This window comes from Cariama cristata, unplaced genomic scaffold, assembly GCF_000690535.1.
Source record: "Cariama cristata isolate BGI_N322 unplaced genomic scaffold, ASM69053v1 scaffold628, whole genome shotgun sequence".
NCBI classification, from domain to species: domain Eukaryota; kingdom Metazoa; phylum Chordata; class Aves; order Cariamiformes; family Cariamidae; genus Cariama; species Cariama cristata.
In genome coordinates, this window is record NW_009632653.1 from 32219 (window position 1) to 52111 (window position 19893).

Genomic DNA, 19893 nt, shown 5'->3' on the forward strand with positions numbered 1-19893 from the left:
CAAGCATGGCTTTGTTTCTGTTTTGTTTTTAAAGAAAAATCAATGGCATTGCATAATGTGTATTTTACCCAAGTTGCTTGCTTTATTTCACATAGCGAATACAAACCAGTGGTACTCTCCATTAACTGGACAGGCATCTGGGATGAAATCCTCCAGAAATATATTTTCAGAGCTATCCCTGATCCAATGCATTGACAAAATACCTTCTTCTGGATTTTTTTTATCCCTTTCCCTGTGGCTGTTGAACTTACCTTTCACTTTAGGATGTATTTGTGATACACTCCCTAAAAGTCTGTAGGACCTTTTGCATGTATAATAAACTGGCTGAAGCATATTTGGTAATACTTGTGTTGGTAATATTTTTATTCCACTTGACTAATTAACCAAGACTGATGAAGCTTCAAGAAACAGCAGTATGCAGTTTTATTCAGTTAGTTTTGTTGGTTCAAATCTTAGTTTGGGGCAACTTCCTGCTACAATGCTTTAAAAAGGGAATTGCTTAAAATACCTTTTTTTTTTTTTTTTCCTTCCTTAACAACTGAAGAAATACAGAAATAAGTATTGGTTACCTTCATTTTTCTGCCAGTAAAGCAGGTTTGGTGTTATATATGTCACTGTAAAAACTAAATAAAGTATTCACATCAGTTGTGAACAATTTGTGCCAGCAAAAGTTAAAGCGTCAAAGAAACCTCTTTAAAATGCTAACAAATTTACTTACAAACACCTATATTTATTATTTCATAAATAGGCGCAACAGGTTCCATAAAAAAGATTAAATACAGACACAGTATGAAGAAACAATAATACATAGCCATATGTAAAGGTTATAATTTAGCTGTCTCCAATCTGTTTCTGCATCTAATAAAATATCAGGTAAGCATTTGGCAGTTTTATACATAAAAGGACTTAAATGGTGTTTACTAATCAGTACACATAAAGTGATTTTCTTTAAAAAAAAGAAGCATTTTTTAGGCAGTACAAAATAAATGTGTTTGCTCTTTATCAACATTAGGTTTTTTCCTAGTTTTTTGTGTTTATTTCGAGACAAAGCCAATATTTTTAATTAATATCATTTGGGAATATTTTACTTTTTTTCTCCAAATACTTTGAAAATATAGAACTATTAGTCAGTTGTTTAAAAATGAAGTAAAAATATGAATGTTTGCCAATTTAACCCTTATTGTGAAATCAATAAACTGGAATGAGCCAGTTTCAATTACAATTAGCTACAAAAACATTCACATTTTATACTCTAGGAGAGTGTAACATAGATGCTATTTACAAACTTGCTATGACTGCTACATCAAGCCATTTAAAAAGTCTTTAGTAGTTTCATATAAACACCCATTATGAAAAACCAATGGAAAATCCAGGACTTTTATCCGAGACATCTACAGTTGCTAAGGCAGTTACTATCGCAGCACTTCACAGCAAAAACCAACATAAAATCTGAATGGTCCAAGTTTCCTTCAGGGAAGAAAAGCAATGTCCGTTAAAGGATCTCAGGGTAGGGGTGGAAAGGAGAAAGAAAGAGAAAAAAATGGGGGGGAAAAAAAAAAGAAAGAAGCAAGACTATTTTTTCCAGAGTGGGTGACCCACAAGCTCAAATAGTCCTAAGTGCTTAGCAACTTGTATTTCCTAATAAAATGCAGAACTGCCTTGACCGCATAAAGCAATCCGTGATGAAAAGACTTCCCTGCATTCCTCAGTGGAAAGGAGAGGTGTTTCAGATTTTCAGGTAAGGTAGAGTGCTTTGTCCCTCTGCATGCCCCTGTTCAAAGAGAAAAAGAACAAATGTGATTTTTTTAAAAAAAAACATTGTCAAATTTTTAGGCCTATTCTTGAAAAAAACCCCGCACAACCCTACTGCATGTCCTTGATTCCAAGCATATCACTGCAGTTTGGCTGCATTACCATGGTAATAATAAGAAAAATACTAGTGCCATAGTGGCCTGTAGCAACCCGGAGACCATACCTGGCCCTAAACTGCACAGGACTGGGACATGGGTTTCAGCCCTGGTTTGGGATCACCGGCACTAACGTGTTGGTGGCACCGACTATCCCCCTCTCACAAACCACATAGGTACAGCGGAAGGTTTAGCACAGGTCTCAGAATGATACTCGATAAGCACCCTATATGATGTGGCCACTTTCCTTAGAGGACAGTTACATGAGCATGGGTGCCAGCTGCTGACATCTCTGTCCTATTTTATTTACTAGTATAGACATAGCCAAAACGTGTTGGGTTGGCGGGTTCAGGTACGCACGTGCAAGGGAACACCAGAAACTTCTGGCAAAGTCAACCAGACCAACTCTACTGGAGACCAGGCTCTACAGGACACCTTGCCCCAATGCACTGGGTCTAGCAAAATTTTACGCTTAGTTCTTGTGGGGTTTCAGCTTCAACTGAAGCGTACCAGTTCAGAGCAAAAAGGAGTCATTTACCACTTTCTAATTCGGAACAGTCTGTACAAGTCAGAAAAAATATATATCATTTAAAGCAGAAGAAGCATCACTGATGCGGCTTGGTTCACACTGTGGAGATTTTCTGGGAGAGAGGCTTTACTCTTAATCTCCTGCTTCCTTGCCAAAACCCAGGCACCAGTTCTGTTCTTCCACAGCTTTACAGCCTACTTGGTTTGGAGTCCAAGAGCAGCCCTGAGCAAGGTACACTGCACTGGCAGATTATGCCAAGGCTATAGTCAAGATAGGTTAAGTCCATGCACGCAGATTCATAAGAACATATCTACACAGGGTATATACAGGGTCTGCTCAGAGAAAGCCTCTGCTGATGGGAAGTTATGCCCAGGGGGCACCTGGAGGGCACTGCTGGGAGTGATTGCACATTGCTTTTTCCAGAAGAGACCAGGAATTAAAGGCATAGGTGGCTATGGCTTGTTTGAGAGAGGACAGTCTATTCAGAGCTCCGTGTCGGAGGGTATAAAAGCCCGTGGGCTAGGTAGGCTCCTACAAGGGCCTGCAGCACAGACCAAGACGTTATGGTGGTACAGCACTGAAGAGAGACCGTTCTGCTCAACAAGTGGGCGAGTCATGGGGCAACAGTGATAGGTATGGGGGAAAGTGATGCTGCTCTGCAGGCTAGTTACAGTCTGCCTCAGTGTCAGTAGGTTCTAGTCAAGGTATTCTGAACTAGTAACCAGAAAAAGATTGTTGTTCAGTTCTAGTTTGAGTTCCAGAAATACTTTAAAACAATAATGCAAGTGAAATTCTCAGTTTGAGTAAATGTAATGGGTGAAATTGGTCTTTAGTTCTGCTTTGCGTTCACTTGTCTGGGCTAGATTTGACACTTTGGTAGCAACCAGGAGCTCATATCTGCCTTTGCGATTCCTGCCAAGGTCAAGGGGAAGTCAGGCTGGTGGGCACGTTCACAAGGCAGAACATCTATCATTTAAAACTCAAAAGAGACCTTCTGTTCAGAGTCTTAAATGTTTCTAGCAGTTCCTGGGACAGTAACACGGCTCCACAAAAACCACACTGCAAAGGAGCTGAGGGTTTGAAGGGGCTACTATCCTTATGGTAGGGGCATAGGGCTGCTACAGCTATGGTGTTTTGTTTCTGGTTATAGTTAGGTGATCTGCATGCCATTCCCTTCCACGTATCTTGTATTGTGTGCATCACCCCTGTGTCTCGCTGCAGTGGGTTTTCATGACCCAAACTAGTTATTTTCACAGGCAGCAAGCTCTCCTCAGCAATGGAGTATTTGGAGAAAATAGTTCACACCATTTGCCTCTCAAGTAGGAGGTAGTGACGTTAAAACTTCTTTCCTACACCTTCTCCCTAAGACTTCAGTTCTGTTTTTCTAAGGAATGGAAGTTCTCTAAGACCAAAGTGTATGTGCCGTGATACGTTTACAATAATGTCTAATAAATGTACATATTGAAAACTTGTTCTCCCACAACAGTCTAACTGCTGAATAAATAGAGTGCCATCAGAGATGCACTTCTGAAATACTGTAGGACAACAAAGCCGTTACCCAGTTCTCTGTCGGACACTTGTGCCATGAATGGTGCTCAACACAAGGTGGCATTCACTGGCTGCTTACCCATTACTGCAGTAGTCATTATTCCAGTCCACAGTCTGTGCTGGAGGATTTCTGCACCCTGAACGAACATACTCCATTGCTTGGGTAACAACTTGTGCAGCTGTTGATGTTGGATTGATGATATTCTGATAATCGGGCTGAAGAGTAAATCCCTAGAGGAGAAAGCAAGTACGTTACAATGTATGGAAACCAAGCAACAGGTTGGGTGCATTAAAAAAACCCAAATGGTGTGTACTGTGAAATGGTAGAATACTTTCCAGGTGTACTTTAGGTTATCAAACTTAAAATAGAAAAAAAAAGTGTAGGTGCTTTCTAAGTTTTTAAATCTTTCTTTGGTTTGAGAAATGAAACACTGCCAAATCTTTGTTAGCTATTACACAGTCACAGGGTGGAACTAAAAGGGACAGAGCAGAAAACAATTCAAAAGCAAGAGAACAACTCAATCAGCACTGGGGCAAAAAGGTCTGTTTTCTCCTTAGAGCTTCCATTTAGATTAAACGTAAGGATACACGCTAGTCGTTAATTCCCAGAATATGCAACAGAATCTTTTTGAAGGATGTAGGCAGCAGGTGGCTGACTGTTTTATTAGACTACACCTATTCACATATTGTTCTCAAAACCCTTTTTCTTCATTCAGTCACAAAGGGACCATCTGCTGCTTCTTTTATTTGTACTTCTCTCTCAACTAAACAGAAATTCAACCAGAGCTTTTTAACAGTAGTTGGACTAATGTAGTGAAAGTAGCACAGAATAACTTGCTTTTTGAAACCAAGAGGACAAGAAAAAAAAATGGAAGTTACAAAGAGCCATCTAACCTGTTCCCTGAAATATCTGTGATATGAAAAGTCATAATAATTTTGAGCTCTTTTGATAATATGAAGAGAACAACTGAAATTTCAAGGCTAGTATATCTGGTTCACCCTGCATGTTCCTGTAAAGTCAGAAGAACTACACTGGGTAAAGGTATGAGAATGCTGTATGAAAGCAATCGATGTCTACTGAAAAAAAAAACAACAGACCAAACTCCTTCCTGGGGCAAGAGCATACAGTTCCCACTCAAGTTAACTGGATGTGGAGCTGCCAAATCCGAAACTGAACTTGAATCAAGATACCTAGTTTGAAAACCCGCTCCTTCTGGCCAAGGTCCCCATACAGAATAGAGAGCATTAAAGTTCATAGCTTTTAGTTTTAAATTCTAGTGTGTTATGTGTGATGGCTTCTTATACACAGCCTTCACTAGGACAGGAATTTTGCAGAGAGCTGTTTTGTTTCTGCAGGTTTAACAAGTCGGCCACGCTATCTTTAATCAAGATAAATGAGTATTCTCAGCTTTCATCTGGCCCCCTCCATCCACAGAAATGAGCTTCCTTCAAAGAAAACATGTCACTTCCTTCAAATACAACATGTCACTTCTTTCTTCACGTCCCTCTTTCTTGGTACATCATACTCCGGCTCTTCCCCAGAGGTCCCGCGGGTCTTCTGCCCAGCCGTACCTCTCGTGTACAGCATCACCTCACTCCACTCATCCATGATTTTAGCCTAGGCCATAAATGAGTGCAACTTTCTTCCATATGGAGAATATCCGGAGTCACACTTCAGTACCTTAAATGCTCTTTGAAGCCTCACTTTGTCCCTGATGACTCCAAGAAACAGACTATTAGTGGGCAAGTTCACAGCTCAATTCTGCATCTAGTTGTCACGTAACTTACATACTGCCCTGCTAATAAGGTAAAATAAAACCCACCTGTGGTGACTGTAACCCCCATGCTCTGTACTCTGCCTTTTCACCAGGCTCTAAACCTGCACATCAGGCTGCATAAACAACCCCCATGCCTGCAATGGATCCAAAGGAAACTAATTGATCAGACTTCCCAATGATTTTAATTGGAGTTTTGTGTAATTAGAAGGCAGAAAAATTAGTTTTGTATATCACTGTCATCATCTTTATACAAAACATCACCCATAAGGCCTTTCTAATTTATCTGTAAGAGGAAGCTAACCACAGAAACACATCCTACCCTCAGGCACTCAGGTTTACCTTTGGTAGCAAAGCCCCTGAGCTATCTCTTATCAGTCTTCAGGAAACAATCGTATATATGAGAAAAACACTATACGGGGCCAGTAGGTCCAGCAGTGCTGTAGCAAAGCATGCAAGTGAGCAGGCACAGGGACTCAAGCACTCATGCAGCGAGAAGAGACTATTCCCCCAAATCAGAGGAAGAGACCATCAGTGCAATATCCATTCCATTTCTTCTGGACTTAGGGCAAATAAATAGCTTAGATGTTGGAGGATGGTCCTTGGAACCATGTTCCAACTTGGAACTGGGTAGGGATTTATTCTCATATTTTCTGAGGTTTTCTACCTGACCACAGCCAAATTGCTTTGGCTCTCTTCCAGGGAAGCATGCATGCAGGTGTGCTTGGACTGAATTGATACCTCTCATGTTAAGGATGGGACCACGGATCCAAACTGCATTCTCCTATCTCTAAAATAAGGGGTAACAACACTTTCATCTTGCACCTGGCAAGTCCGTTTAGTTCACAACTCCCTGGAATTGGGGCCTGTTTCTTAGGACATGCTCACGTGATGATAAATTTTAACATGGTGCAGAGGTACCTGAGCCAGGCTCCAGCTCCAGAAGCAGCTGAGCTGCTCCAGCTTAGTGGTCCCACTGGGGGCGAGGGGCTACCAGAATACCAGCAATGTGGGTGTTGGAAAGCATGCTTGTTAAGGCAAAGTAATGTAAGAAACCTGAACTCAATGTGAAGGACTGATAAAGTATGGTGCTGTTTAAGATGTAAACAATAATTACTTCAGCTTTCTCATCAACAAAAAAGGCTCTGGAAATACAGATCTGTACAACAGAGGGAGACAGCCTTGCACCAGGCTTGTAGTAAATATTTGTGTATTATTTATGTAAGACCTTAACAAACAATGATGAAATAAAAAGTTCTCAGAAAATGAGTGCTTCGAGGTCTAATTAAACAATGCTGAATGTTTTTGCATTGTAATGCTCAAGAGAAAATCACCAACTGTTTTGCAACATGCCTAGAATTTTAAATTTCATTTTCTTGTTCCAGATTGAAATAAAAATAGGGAACTTGATAAAGATTAATTCGATGTCAGGAGGGACATTTGCTCTTTAATTAGATTTCTGTAGCCCTAGCAGTTTCGTTGTGCCACTGTAGCAAGTCCTAAAAAGCCTGCAGCAGAACTAAACAGTGATCCTCATCTCCACACTTTACTGGGAACTAATTTCATTTCCTGCCTGTCTGGAGAGGTATTTTCAACAGGCATCAATGTTTTTGTCTTCACAACTGATTTATTCATCAATCTCAATGTGATATTTTAAACCTTTAAATTACATCCAAATCCTAAAGCATCTGTTTATTACACAAGGAAATTGAAAATCTGTCTGTGTGATATCATACAAAGATTTTTCCTTAAGGTTATAAAGGAAGTTGACAGATATTAATGATTTTTTTTTTTCTCTTGACCTCATTCGAAGACAAAGCTTAACAAAAAAGAGGAAGAAATCTGGACAAATACAGCAGGTCCCTGAATTTAGTGTATATAATATATACCAGAAAAAATGAGGCTATTATTTTTGGCAGGCTGTGCAATCATCTTGCTGTATACATTTATTTTCTAAAGGAGAAGAAATACCTAAAAGCAGACTGAAATGAGTTATTATTTAAAAAAATAAAAAATAAAACGTGACATACATTAATCTTCTGCTTCTTTGTTATGCATACACTTGCAGCCATGGTTACTAGACATTAAGAATCTAGTTTTGCTTGCTTAACCTGCGAACCAAAGCGGGACAGAGATTGTAATGGGACTCACCATCCCACCCAATGCTTGGGTGAAGGATTTGGAGCAGGGAAGGAGATGCTTCCAGTAGGGCTACTTAAAAGAGTTCCTTCACAAGGACTGGGCATATTTGGGAGGGAGTGAATCCTTGGTCTCATCACTTTCCGCACAAACCAGCATGGTACAATGGGCTGAAGAGCAGGGTACGCTCCGAAAGAAGCACAAATGTCTGTGTGAGCAGAGACAGGAAAGAACGACTTTGCAAGAGAAGACAGGTTGCCGCTTCAGACGCTGTTTTTAGCCTGAACTTTGGAGAAATCGCGCTGATTTGAATGACAAGGGTCAAGATTCAGATCATCTGATCCCAACTAAATAAAAATGTCAAACCTAAGAAACAGACTGGAGAGGAACAACTCTGTGTCGGTTAAAAAATAATACAGTGATAAGATGCTCAAAAAAATAATACAGTGATAAGATGCTCACAGGAGCATTTAATGAAAGAAAAATTGCACTCTCCTAATCTGCTGTGATTCTTGTAGTGTGTCAAAAGTGGATGAAAGAAAAAGTGCTACACAGTGGATTTTGACTTTAACAAAATAAAACTGTAACATGTCTCCTGTTAATAATATTTAAGAAAAATATAGTATATTTCAGAATTAGAAGTTTAATATAATAAAAATCAGGATCTAATTTAAATCTAAATATGAGAATAGAACTAAATGGTCATTTTTTACAGTGTAAAGGATTAACACTGTAAACGAGCACCGCAAAGGTCTACAGTAGTACCCATTATTTAATTTATTCATTAACTGTTTTGGAACAGAAAGGAAAAGAGACAAAATAGCCTACTTTGCAGAAGTTACAAAAAATATTTAGATAACTGAAAATAGAGAAGATATTGTTTAAAAGAAATTAAAAAATATTTACTAATGCTAGGCATATGACCAAAATGCTAATACCTAAATTTTACTTTGCCTTGTGCATTCCAGAACAATTTGGATGCACTGCATCAGCTGCCAACTCTACAGAATTAATTGATTTTAAAAATAACAGAAATTGTGCAGTCACTGAGGATTTTTGGCTACCACCACTTCTGATCTTCTTGACGTTCAGTAGCTTTTGTGGACTTCTGGAGGAAGACTGCCCTTCTCCAGCTGGCAATCTCTCTTGCTTTGGCAGCTGCAGATGTGCAGGCAAGGACTGGTGGAAGAGGAGGAGGACGTGCCGTTCCCTGCGGAGCTGATGAAGATCAGCTCATTGTCCAGGCTGCGGTGCAGGCAGAACTCTCTTCCCAGGTCAGCGCTTCTTATCAGTCCCTCCTCAAAGTTATGCACAAAACAAGAGTTTATGGATTTCACACATAGTGGTTTTGGAGACTGTGTTCCTGCCTGCCAGGACTGAAATTTGGATCTTTTTGTGATTTTTTTCTTGGAGCTCGCAGTCATTTAGACATACTGCAAGATGGTCTTTGATAAGAAACTATCCTCCCTCTCCTGGAGAAAAACAAGTGACCAAATCTCCAGAACCACAGTGTTAAAGCAGAGGATCCATAGAGAGCAGGGATTCCCAAAGCCTGCTACCATTGAGCATCACACTCATAAGCCAAAAACGATGTCAAAGCTGGATGTCGGGAAAAAAAGGACAAACATCAGAACCCAGCATTGGTGGGAGCTGTGACTGCTACTTCTACCACGTCTAAAGCAGAGCTGTAGTCTGTCTGCAGCCATGGTGTCCAGCCAGGTGAGCCTGTGAACGCCCACAGGAGAAGACTGCTAGGAAGCTGTTGGCAGACTTACCCTGCTCTTGCCTATTAAGCTTCACGCTGCAGTGTGACATGAGAAAATTTACCTTATTTCTTCTTAAAGTATGTTAGTCTGTTTGGTATGAGCAGTGGTGCGGTATCCGAAAAGGAAAATGTCTCCTGTTGGAAGTCACGCTGCAGGTAGCAGGATGTTAATTAGTTTCTGTTCTTGCTGCTTACATGAATTAAATGCCCGCTGGAGTCTTTGGAAAAGGCTCAGGGTGGCCACACCTTTAGCATGGAGGAAATCAAAGAGCTGAGGGATAAGGAAGTGAAAAAAAAGTTGAATTAAATGCAACTATCGCTTCTGCTTTATCAGACTACATGTTCTCCCAGACTTCTTGGCTGTCTTTTTGTGTAGCAGAGCAGTTAGTGCCCACCGTGCTGCTGGAGACTCAATCTCACATCCAGAGTCCTCCTTCCTTCCTCACCATGGGCCGGACCTGTGGGGTGGTGTCTCTTCTTTGTCCTCGTTGCTGTTGACTTTGTGCTGCTGTCATCATTTTGAGGGCTCACTTTTTTTCCTGTTATGTCTTTTCCTCTTTAAGATGCTCTATGATCAACAGAGTGTTTGCTCAATTTTGAGCAGAGGGCAGAGCAGAGTCCTTTGACCACCGAGTCAGAAAGAGGCCTTTACTCTCAGGTTATAGTTTCTTGACTTCCTCCTATTTGCTTCCTGGTGGCCAACCTGTCCTCTGTGCTCTAACGCAGTACGAAATCCCGGGGACAGTGTTTTCTAACATTTCTTGAATATGACTGGAAAGAATCATACCTAAGAGACAGGATACCACTGTTCTGCTCTGACATGGCAAATCACGGTGGTGTTAGTACACTTGTTGCCCTAAAATTTAACATACTTTTTGCTTTATCTTTGCCAACATCACTCTTTAAAGGAAATTGATTCTACATTTAAACTCAATTCACAAGCTCTGTAAACTGTCGTATGCTAAAATAAAAAATTAAAAAAAAATTAAAAATATTCCAAAGTGGAATTGCATAGATTTTCCAGAGCTCAAAAGCTGCATTACTTTGAAACAAAAGCAAGAGCATAAGAAATATAAACTGGCTTGTAGATGTTCCACAGTGCTTAAAGAGAAATGCAGTTAAGATTGGCAGTGTAGCATTTCAACAGGTAATAAGCACCTGTCACTTGCAGTGAGCTCAGAAATATCTCACCATGGTATCTTCACTACAAGCATCAGCCTTTCTGAGGAAGGAATATGGGTTGGTTAAAAGTATTTAACGTAACCTTTCATAAATTTAACAGTGGAGAGCAGGAACACAGAGGTACAGCATTTTTTACTTTACTGTACTTGTACTTAGTAAAGCAAAAGACTCATCATGGTACAGCTCTACACATGGACTTCTAAACACCTGTTTTCTACAACCTATGTTTTCTCTGAAGCTAGAAATAACTCAAATGCATGCCACACATCTCACAGATGAGTGAAAGTACTCTAAACCATTGTTGCACACACCATATGCTACAAGTGTGCAACCTGGTAAAATAAATCATCAGAAGATTCATATTATCTTACCTTTTTTGTAGTATGTAATGGTTTGGAATAGCACCTAAGTGTTTGGATTCATACAATAGCGATGATGATGTATGTATAAATATGTAACTATCTAACATCTGCATTACATCTTTTGCTAGACCCTACTGTACTATTAATTCAATAAATACAGTCAGATTTTCAAATCTGTTCAGTGAACTATGCCTATCAATGATTCTGGGAAAGACATAAGGGGTTTGATCTTCTATAGCTCTACATTGGATGAGTAATGTACAAGTGACACTGAACTTGGCAAACAATCTGAACTTGGAAGACTGAATCACTTTGCAATGAAACCTCGCTGAAATATAACTGTACAATCTCAACAGGCTGTTGTCACAGATGTTGTTTTTCATGTTTGGTAAATGAACCAGGGTATTGCATTGACTCTCTCCGTTGCTTTGTCTCTCACTGCTCTGAGCCTTCAGGTTCAACCAGGATTGCATCAGGCTTTGGATCTCCAGAGAGAAGATCTGTCTAGGACATCTCCTAGCTAATTCTAGATGCCCAGGCTAGGGGATAACTCTCGACTTTCTCTGAGACTTGAGCATGGACACTGGGCGTTGAACTAATAGGAAAACCTTCAGGAATACAGGACAGTAGAAGCTTCCACATTTGGGTGGTCATAAGTCTGTTGAGTCTGTTTACTCTGATCGTGAAAAATAAACTGGACTAGGAAAAAGTTGTAAGCACTGCAAATTGATTACTGCAAATCACTCTTGAGACTAAGATCAAAGCCTCTGAAAAATTCCAGATCATCCTGAGCACACCTTGTTTTACCTTCTGAACAACTAAATTTATCAGTCCAGATTGCTTTCAACTCTTTTTTTTCTTTTCTTTTTTTTTTGTCCAACTCTTTTTTTTTTTTTTTTTTTTTTTTTTTTTTTTTGTCCTGCTTTGGAAAATTTCTTTCCTTGTTTAATTGTTCTCCCAGCTAGAAGCTATGTTTTGTGTTCAGGTATTCCCATCTCTAAAGACCAATCTTGAGATGAAATGTTTCTGGCTTGGAAAGCAAATGCAAATGCCTTGTTAGCAATGGTGAATTTATAGAGATATTCCAAACATGTAGCAAGTTCATGACTATGTATTATCAACCAGAACTGAGAAGTTTTGTGTATACAAATTTTGTAGATTCTTGCAACTCCATCCAAAAAGTTTTCATTCTAATGCCTCTTTGCAAAGCAAGATCTTATTATTGATAGTCAGATCTCATCCGATAGAAAAGGAAATTTTCTCTCATGAAATCAGCAGAGTTAATCTGCTCTAACCCTCCATAGGTCTGGACCGAAAACTCACAATACTACTGTTGGCCTGCATTCATTCAGAACTCCTAGGAAATACATTGAGAATCAACTATGTAAAATATTGAGAATGAGGGGAAAAAAAAAAAGCCACCATATTGGAATACTGGGGACAGCCTACTTATTTCCAGTAAAAAACGTATATCTATCTAGCAAAATGAAGTTATGAATGCAACATAAATCAAGATACTCGTGTTCACTTAATCTAGCATGTTTAACTCAACCTGTGCTGCTTCATGTTCCCTCTGACTGTTCCACGTCACAGTCAGCACAAGGGTAACAACACAAATGACAATCATGTCTTTTTCTAGACATACCTGTCTTTTGTGACTTAACATTTCACTTATATTTCAGGGTACTCCCAGATTTGCAGATGGATCTACATGCACACTTCTATTTAAAGGATGCCTCCTGAATTTTTGGGGAAGAGAGGGCTAGTGTTCAGAAGAATGTGATGAACATCGTTGCTAGCACAAACAGTTCTGAAGTTCCCCATCATCTAGGTAAACTCATTCATTTGTTCTTGCTTTTGAAAGACTAAGCTCTCAGGCTATACTACCACGGTTTTTGGAGCTTTGCAAAATTAAAGCTAATCCATAGCTCTAAATTCCCCTTGCTATGCCAACTTTTGGATGACTTCCCCCCCTCAAAAAAAAAAAAAATAAAAATCCCCAGACAACTGAAAAGCTCAAACTTACTTGCTGCATCGTAGGTGAATGTAAAGCAGACTGGACCTGCATCGGTAGCTGGTTTCCAATGGACTGCTGCATGGAAATCGGCTGGTGTTGCTGGATGTTGAGATGCTGGTGCAGAGGGGGGCTGATCTGAAGAGGCGGCGGTGGGGACACAGCCATGTTTGCTATGGAAACAGTCACTGGCATTTGGTTGTTGGGCTTGGGCGCTATGTTCCTGGGGATATTGGCATGCATGGCAGTGATGTGAGGATTCATTCCTGGTTGTTGGTGGTAGTGGGAACTGAGGTACAGTGCAGAGTGAGCCTGGGTGGGCCCATGAAACACTGACTGCTTTGAATTCATCATCTGAGGTTGTGGGGAGGCTTTAACATCAACAGGTTCGCTGTAGCTCTGTTGAGAAAAACAAAAACCAGACAATACTTAGAAGCTATGAATGCATCCTCTACCCCCGAGGTCTGTTTAAGAGTCACATCGTGGGAAAACACATATTTGGACCATCCAATTGTCCTTGAAATGGAGTTCGGTTATTACACTAGAAAAAGAATTATTCCCTTTTACCTTACGCTTTTCTTTTCAACAGTGTAAAAAAAGAAGATAGCTCCTCTGTTTCCTGGTCTAGCCTGACATTTTGCTCTTTCCAAACTTGGAACTGACATCACTGACCTAATAACCTACACAACAAAGACAATCAAGCCTGTCACATTTATTCACACAAGCAGCTACAACCATTGTCCTCAAATTTGATGGCCTAGTTGAAAAGAGATTCAGGAGCGTGGGTTCCAGCAAAAGTCTGCAGTGATCTTTGACATGTCTCATTTTCCCATCTGCAAACCAGGGATAAGAATTTCAGTGTCCTTTACGATACATGTTGATAACTGCTAACAGTGCTTTTTCAGTTAGCTAACATGATGAAGAGACTAAACCCCATCCACAGTTGTACTACTGCATTGAATAAATATGCTAGTTGCTGTGCCAATACCTTTATTTTGAAGTATTCTGTGCTGGGATGCTATCCATGCCTGTATCAAACGTGTTTCATGAGCCATGCACTCAGAAAAATGAGAATATTCTGAATTATTTCACTTTTAGCAAAACTTCCTTAGTTAAGCCAGTTCATAAAGTTCTGAAAATTCTGTTTAAAACTGATGTCTATATAAATGTTAGATTGCATCAGACACAGGGAAGCTCTCACCGCTAATGCTGGAAGAATACTGCATAGCGTATTAGAAAATGCACAGGTTTTCAAAAGTGTTACGGTCTACCCTGCTATCTTAAAGCTGGTAGTAATAAACCCTTTCCATTAATGAATGTGAATTTTAATAATACTCTTTGTTCTAATATTTATAACTTGTTATATTTGATTTAAACTCAATTTGCTAAGTGGTTTTCCATACTCTTATTTTCTTAGATCTTCTGAATACTGACTCTGTTTGCTCTGATGCAAAAAAAAAAGTAAGAATTAACTCCCATGAGCTTATAGGTGGGAATCAGACTTTGCAGTTAAGTCATACTGGGATTAATAGGCAGTGAAAGGTGAAACATGCTGGAAGAAAATGGCAGAAATGTCCCTCTGGAGAAAGAAGTCACTTTGTCAAAACAAGGGCTGAAAGATGCATATATGCCCTTATTCTGTGATCTCCACGTCACGTTTGCTCAGTTTACAAGTCAGAGCAAGTTTCATGTTACTCTCAGCACTCCAGGGTCAGTGAAGTCTATTTGTATTCTGTCGGAAGGATGTACCATCACCAACAATCCGCTGACACGCGCGTTACCGAAATTGCTTCATTATATACGATGATAAAGACGAGAAAGATAACTTCATTTTCCCTAAGTATAACTGCAGTTCCATTAGCAAAAAAACCTCCTTGTTTTCTCCAGTAAACTAAGGACAATTAAATGAATATGATAAAATGAATGCAAACCTCTGCCTCTGTGGATCTGCCAGGCTCTGCGCACACGTGGGTGTAGACGTGTGCAATATGCATTATATGCATGTTTGCAGCATTCAGATACAGACATGAAAACCTACCGATAGTAAACGATAAAACCTGAAAATAGGTGCAAAATCTGCCAGGTTTTGGTATTATTTTTAAAACACTAAACTAATGTTCATGACAAAATGAGAAATATTTCCCCCCTCTTCCCAGCTGTATTTTTAGGACACTCTTGTGAGTGTGGGAGCAAAGACTGGCAGGTTTGCCAAAATTTCAGAGATTCAGAAGAAGGTTTGCTAACCAGCAGCATGGTCAAGACCCTCCTCTTGAGTGTCCCGGGCTTTTTACACATTTCAGGAGGTGTTTGCTGCGTTCTTTCTTGAGAAACCTGAAGTTTTACTGAGAGCCTCGTCCCCTCATGAAAACAGCTTGCCTTTCCCCGATGTAGCTGGCAGGCTCTATCTGGTCCAAGCAGGGATAATTGCTCCTGAAGTGTCTAAGGGCAGATGGGTTAAACAATTCCTCCTGGTGAGGAGGTATCAAAAAGCCTTTGCGGCACTATTTGTGATACATACTTCTATTTCATTTGTCACTACAAAGATGTTGCTGTACACCTCTTTAACAAAGGTACAGTGAACCAATTTAATTATCGGGTAATTCTGAGTTCACACATAAGTGGGGAATGCATGGCCCATACTGATAAAATTACAGACATATCAGATAGTTAGTATCATTTAATACCATATTATGTTAAGAGGAATTATACAGTCTGGGGGCAGAGATGAATAACACTTGCTTTACCTCTGAGAGGAACGTCTGCAAAGTGATCAAAAGGGACTGTTCCAGTTGTCTCAAGCTATCAATCAGCTTTCTATATGTTTCACTACCTCCTGTTCCAGTGAAAAGCACAACACTTCAGGTTCAGACCAAGTATTTTGCTGTTACTTAGGATGCTTTAAATCATATGTGATCTGAAGCCAAATTGTCCAATATCAGTGTAAAAGACATCAATATTATCAGTTACTGGGAATCTTGATAAATGAACCCATTAAATGCTACTCTCCAGCATACTGCACTTTCAGCTTTTTCTAAGGCTGGGTCAGAAACACAGATTTTGTAAGCATTGCTGAAGCTAATGGAATAGGTGATGTCAAATATTTTGGCTTTGTTATGTCGCTTTACTGTGAAATATGCCAAGAAGTATATATGACGCATAGGTCATGCTATCATTTTGGGCACAATTACTGCTTTCACAGGTTTGAACAGGCATTGCACCTGTCCAGTGTGGCATCAGTCTTAGACAATGGCTTTTATTATGAGGAAAACTAGGAATTAAGAAAGAAGGGATTTGCTCAGCCAATATGGGCTTCAAATGCACAGTCATGTTCCTTAACTTTGCAGGTTGGAATTCAGTCAATTTTCTCTTGCCTTATCCAAGGAGAAGAGCACAGAAATAATTAAAAAACCCCTCCTCTTTAGTTAATTAATCTGCCCAAAACCAACACAGACAATTTACATCTCTAATTTTTGGCATGAAGTTACAGGATACAATTTATTTACAGATATATGCAGTGGAGACCAAAATGACAAATCCGTACACGCAGGCCACCAACCATTGAAGCTTAGTATCTCCTACACGTGACAACGTCTTCTGCTAGACATGCAGGGAGAAAATAGTTTATCCCTACTACCAGAGGCATGGCAGTGTAGACCCACCACTACAGGGTGACAGAATTCTATATTTACTTAATGGGAGGAACTGGTATTGTACACCTACATCAGCGACTATTCAGTTGGACCACAAACTAGCTTTTCTTGACAGTTCTTTATGCTCTTTGAGTGGCTTCTACTTGTTCTGGCGTTCAGGTCAATGCCTTACTCTAAATCTTTCAAGTTGTTCATAGGTGAGGAGGACGGTTTCTTATGGACCTGCCTCTCCATCTAACATCATCATCTAATACTGTTGCCAAAATAAAATTTAAAAAAATAAATCAGAAGGTCAAGTCAAGGTAGGTAGGCCAAGGCAATGGAATGCTACAGAAAAACTATGACTGCCCTTTAGGCACAACACAAAACCACCTTTTCTTTTTTTGCATGAGAATTTATTGTTTTACTGAAACATGAATAAAAAGAGGGAAGATCATTATGAAATCTCAACAGAAAGAGAATGAAAGTAGAAGAGAAATAGGGAAATGAAGGAAACAAAATAAACGCTACTGTAACTCTGATGATAATGAATATAATTATATTAATTAAAAGTATTGGTGCATGACTCTCAGTCCAGAAAATGGTTCTACTTGTATCATACTTTCAGGGCAATGTGTGATGATACAGATGAGTGATGTTCTTCAGAGAAAGTGTTGAGAGTTGATAATTTTGCACAAAGTTTGGGAAGTGCTGAATCAAGTTCCCCCCCCCCCCCACCCGTTTTCACCAAACTTATTCCTTTCCTTCCAATTCTAAAGGAAAGCAAACTTTCCCATCCACCTTCAATTCCCCTGTTGTGTGCCAAAACTCCTTATGCATAACTCCCAAATTAAAGAATTAAATTAGGTTAAGGGGTTAAGCATTGCTCATTCAGTTGTGCTATTCTTTTCTAAGGAGAACTGCCCTGGGACTAACGGACCACAGACTGGATTCAGGCACAGAGGGGTGTCAGTTCCTAAGAGGCAAGTGCCACTGGGATTTCCTTCACCCCAAAACATCCAACCCACTCCTACAGTTGAGAAATGATTTTTGGTACGGACATCCTGCTCGATTTAGTGCTGTCAGAGAAAACAGCAACGGTTTCGTGAAGCCATTCTGGCATCTCCACAGCTTCCTTTGGGATATAATTTTACTTCCACTTTGAAAAGTCACACTTTAAACCCTCACCGGTGTATTTAGGTAACCAAACAGCTGTTGAAACCTACATGTGGGGTTTGAGTCCAACTTGTGGCTGCCTTTTGGCTACTGTTGGCTCTTCTAACCCCACTTCTCTTGGAACATAAACAACATCCATGGGATTGAAAGTAAAACAAGGACATGTTTTAACAAGGCAGTACTATAAGGGCCTGATCCTGAGACTACTGGATTTAATGGAAAGCCTCCTATTAACTTAAATGGAATTCCGATCAGAGCCCAACACTGTTACTTCAGTATTAATGTCTGGATGTCCATTTAATTTTTCATGAACACCAGGTAGGACCTGGCTAACAAAGGCTGAGAATCATTCCCAACTGATGAGCACTACTTTTGACCTGTATTTCTTCAGAAGCATACCTAGAAACTACAAGACCCTATACATACTTTGTTTTGCTTTTTTAACATATTAATGCAGTTATTGTTAGAAATGTTGCCAGCAAGTAGGACCACATAGAGAGAGAAATATACACACACACATATATGAACATCTTCAGTTTACATAATGTATCCATGCTTTATATTCAGCATTCTTGTTTACTATAGCACATGATACCATAATATATGAGAATTAAATGAATACTTTTGAGATAATTTCATTCTAGTAAGCAGTGCTCCACTAATATTGCTGTTTGCAATATAAAATCAAAAACTGAGTGTTGTCTCCAAGAAACCATCCTTATAGAGAAAAAAGTTTTTTTCTTATTCTACTGATTTCACAAAATTAGTTAGCCTTTGAGTTGGAGCAATATAATTTCAGTTGTTTACAGACCAGGCATTATCAAAATAATTCTTTATTAACATCAGCACTTAAGCTGTCCTTTATAGTAAAATATTCAGTAAATACATTCAGTACATTCAGAACATTCAGTAAATGTTCTTGGTACTACTGGATGCCTATATGCCCTTTAAATAGATGCTGAGAAACCTCCTCAAGGCCAAAGACACGAGCCTTATGGCCAACGTGGCCAGCATAAACTTTCTATCAATGGAAACAGCTTTACTTCTGGGTAAACATAACCTATTGCAACCTCAGATTTTTTTTTTTTTAAGCAGCCCAAATAGTGTAACATAGTTTTACTTTAAATGGGAAACAGGTGCTTCTCTTTAAATGAGAAACAGAGGTTTGGCATCCTCTCTACATAGACAAGGAACATGTATTAAGTGAGTATTTCAAAGCCTAGAAAAGAGTTTAACTCAATTCAGGTTTTACAGGAATTATGTGTCAGAAATCTGCGTGTCAGAAACTGTCCCTTTTCATGATGGTTCCACGCGCACATCTAGTGACCGGTGTCCGTCCTTGAGCCATGCTGAGGAATTCAACAATTCCTGGACTCTCTGACCAGAATGAAGGTTACATTTGGGTAACAGCAGTGATTATGTCAGCTGGTACCAGGAAGGTCCAGGCTGTGCAGGCTGTGATCAAACTTAGGCAGGCCTGACTCAGCTTTAAATGAGTTGTCTTCAGTACCGTGACATTAAAGAGGTAGATAGAAGGAAATTGGCTGAATATTTATGCAGCTCTTACAAAGCTTACCTAAGCTTAAGTTTGCATCTGCTGTCTTTGCTGTCTTTTTGGTCGAAGGAACATCTTGAATTGTTTATTCCTTCTCTCAGCTTTTTCTCTGTTCACATAACCCTGTCTGTTTTTAACGTTTTTGACATTTTAGGTCACTTCCAACCCCAAGCGTGTCCTTGAGAAGAATGCCGCCTTCTATCCTACATGGGCTCAGCCATTTTGTTAATACCCCTGTGAAGCTGTTTATGAGAGAATGACTTCTCTCAGGCAGTGTTTTCACTTTCCTGCTTAGCTCTTTAACTCCTTTAG

The 19893-nt window shown here is 39.6% G+C and overlaps 1 protein-coding gene across 1 annotated transcript in view; it reads right to left on the reverse strand.

Annotated features, from left to right (window-relative positions):
- Positions 1–350: 350 nt before the first annotated feature.
- TOX (thymocyte selection-associated high mobility group box) overlaps positions 351–19893 on the reverse strand; it is a 91224-nt gene continuing 71681 nt past the window's right edge. The window contains exons 7-9 of the mRNA XM_009706422.1: positions 13234–13620; positions 4064–4215; positions 351–1771 (exon numbers count right to left, since the gene is read on the reverse strand). Of these exons, the coding sequence (XP_009704724.1) occupies positions 1735–1771; positions 4064–4215; positions 13234–13620 (576 nt within the window). The 3' untranslated portion in view covers positions 351–1734. The remainder of the gene's footprint in view (positions 1772–4063; positions 4216–13233; positions 13621–19893) is intronic.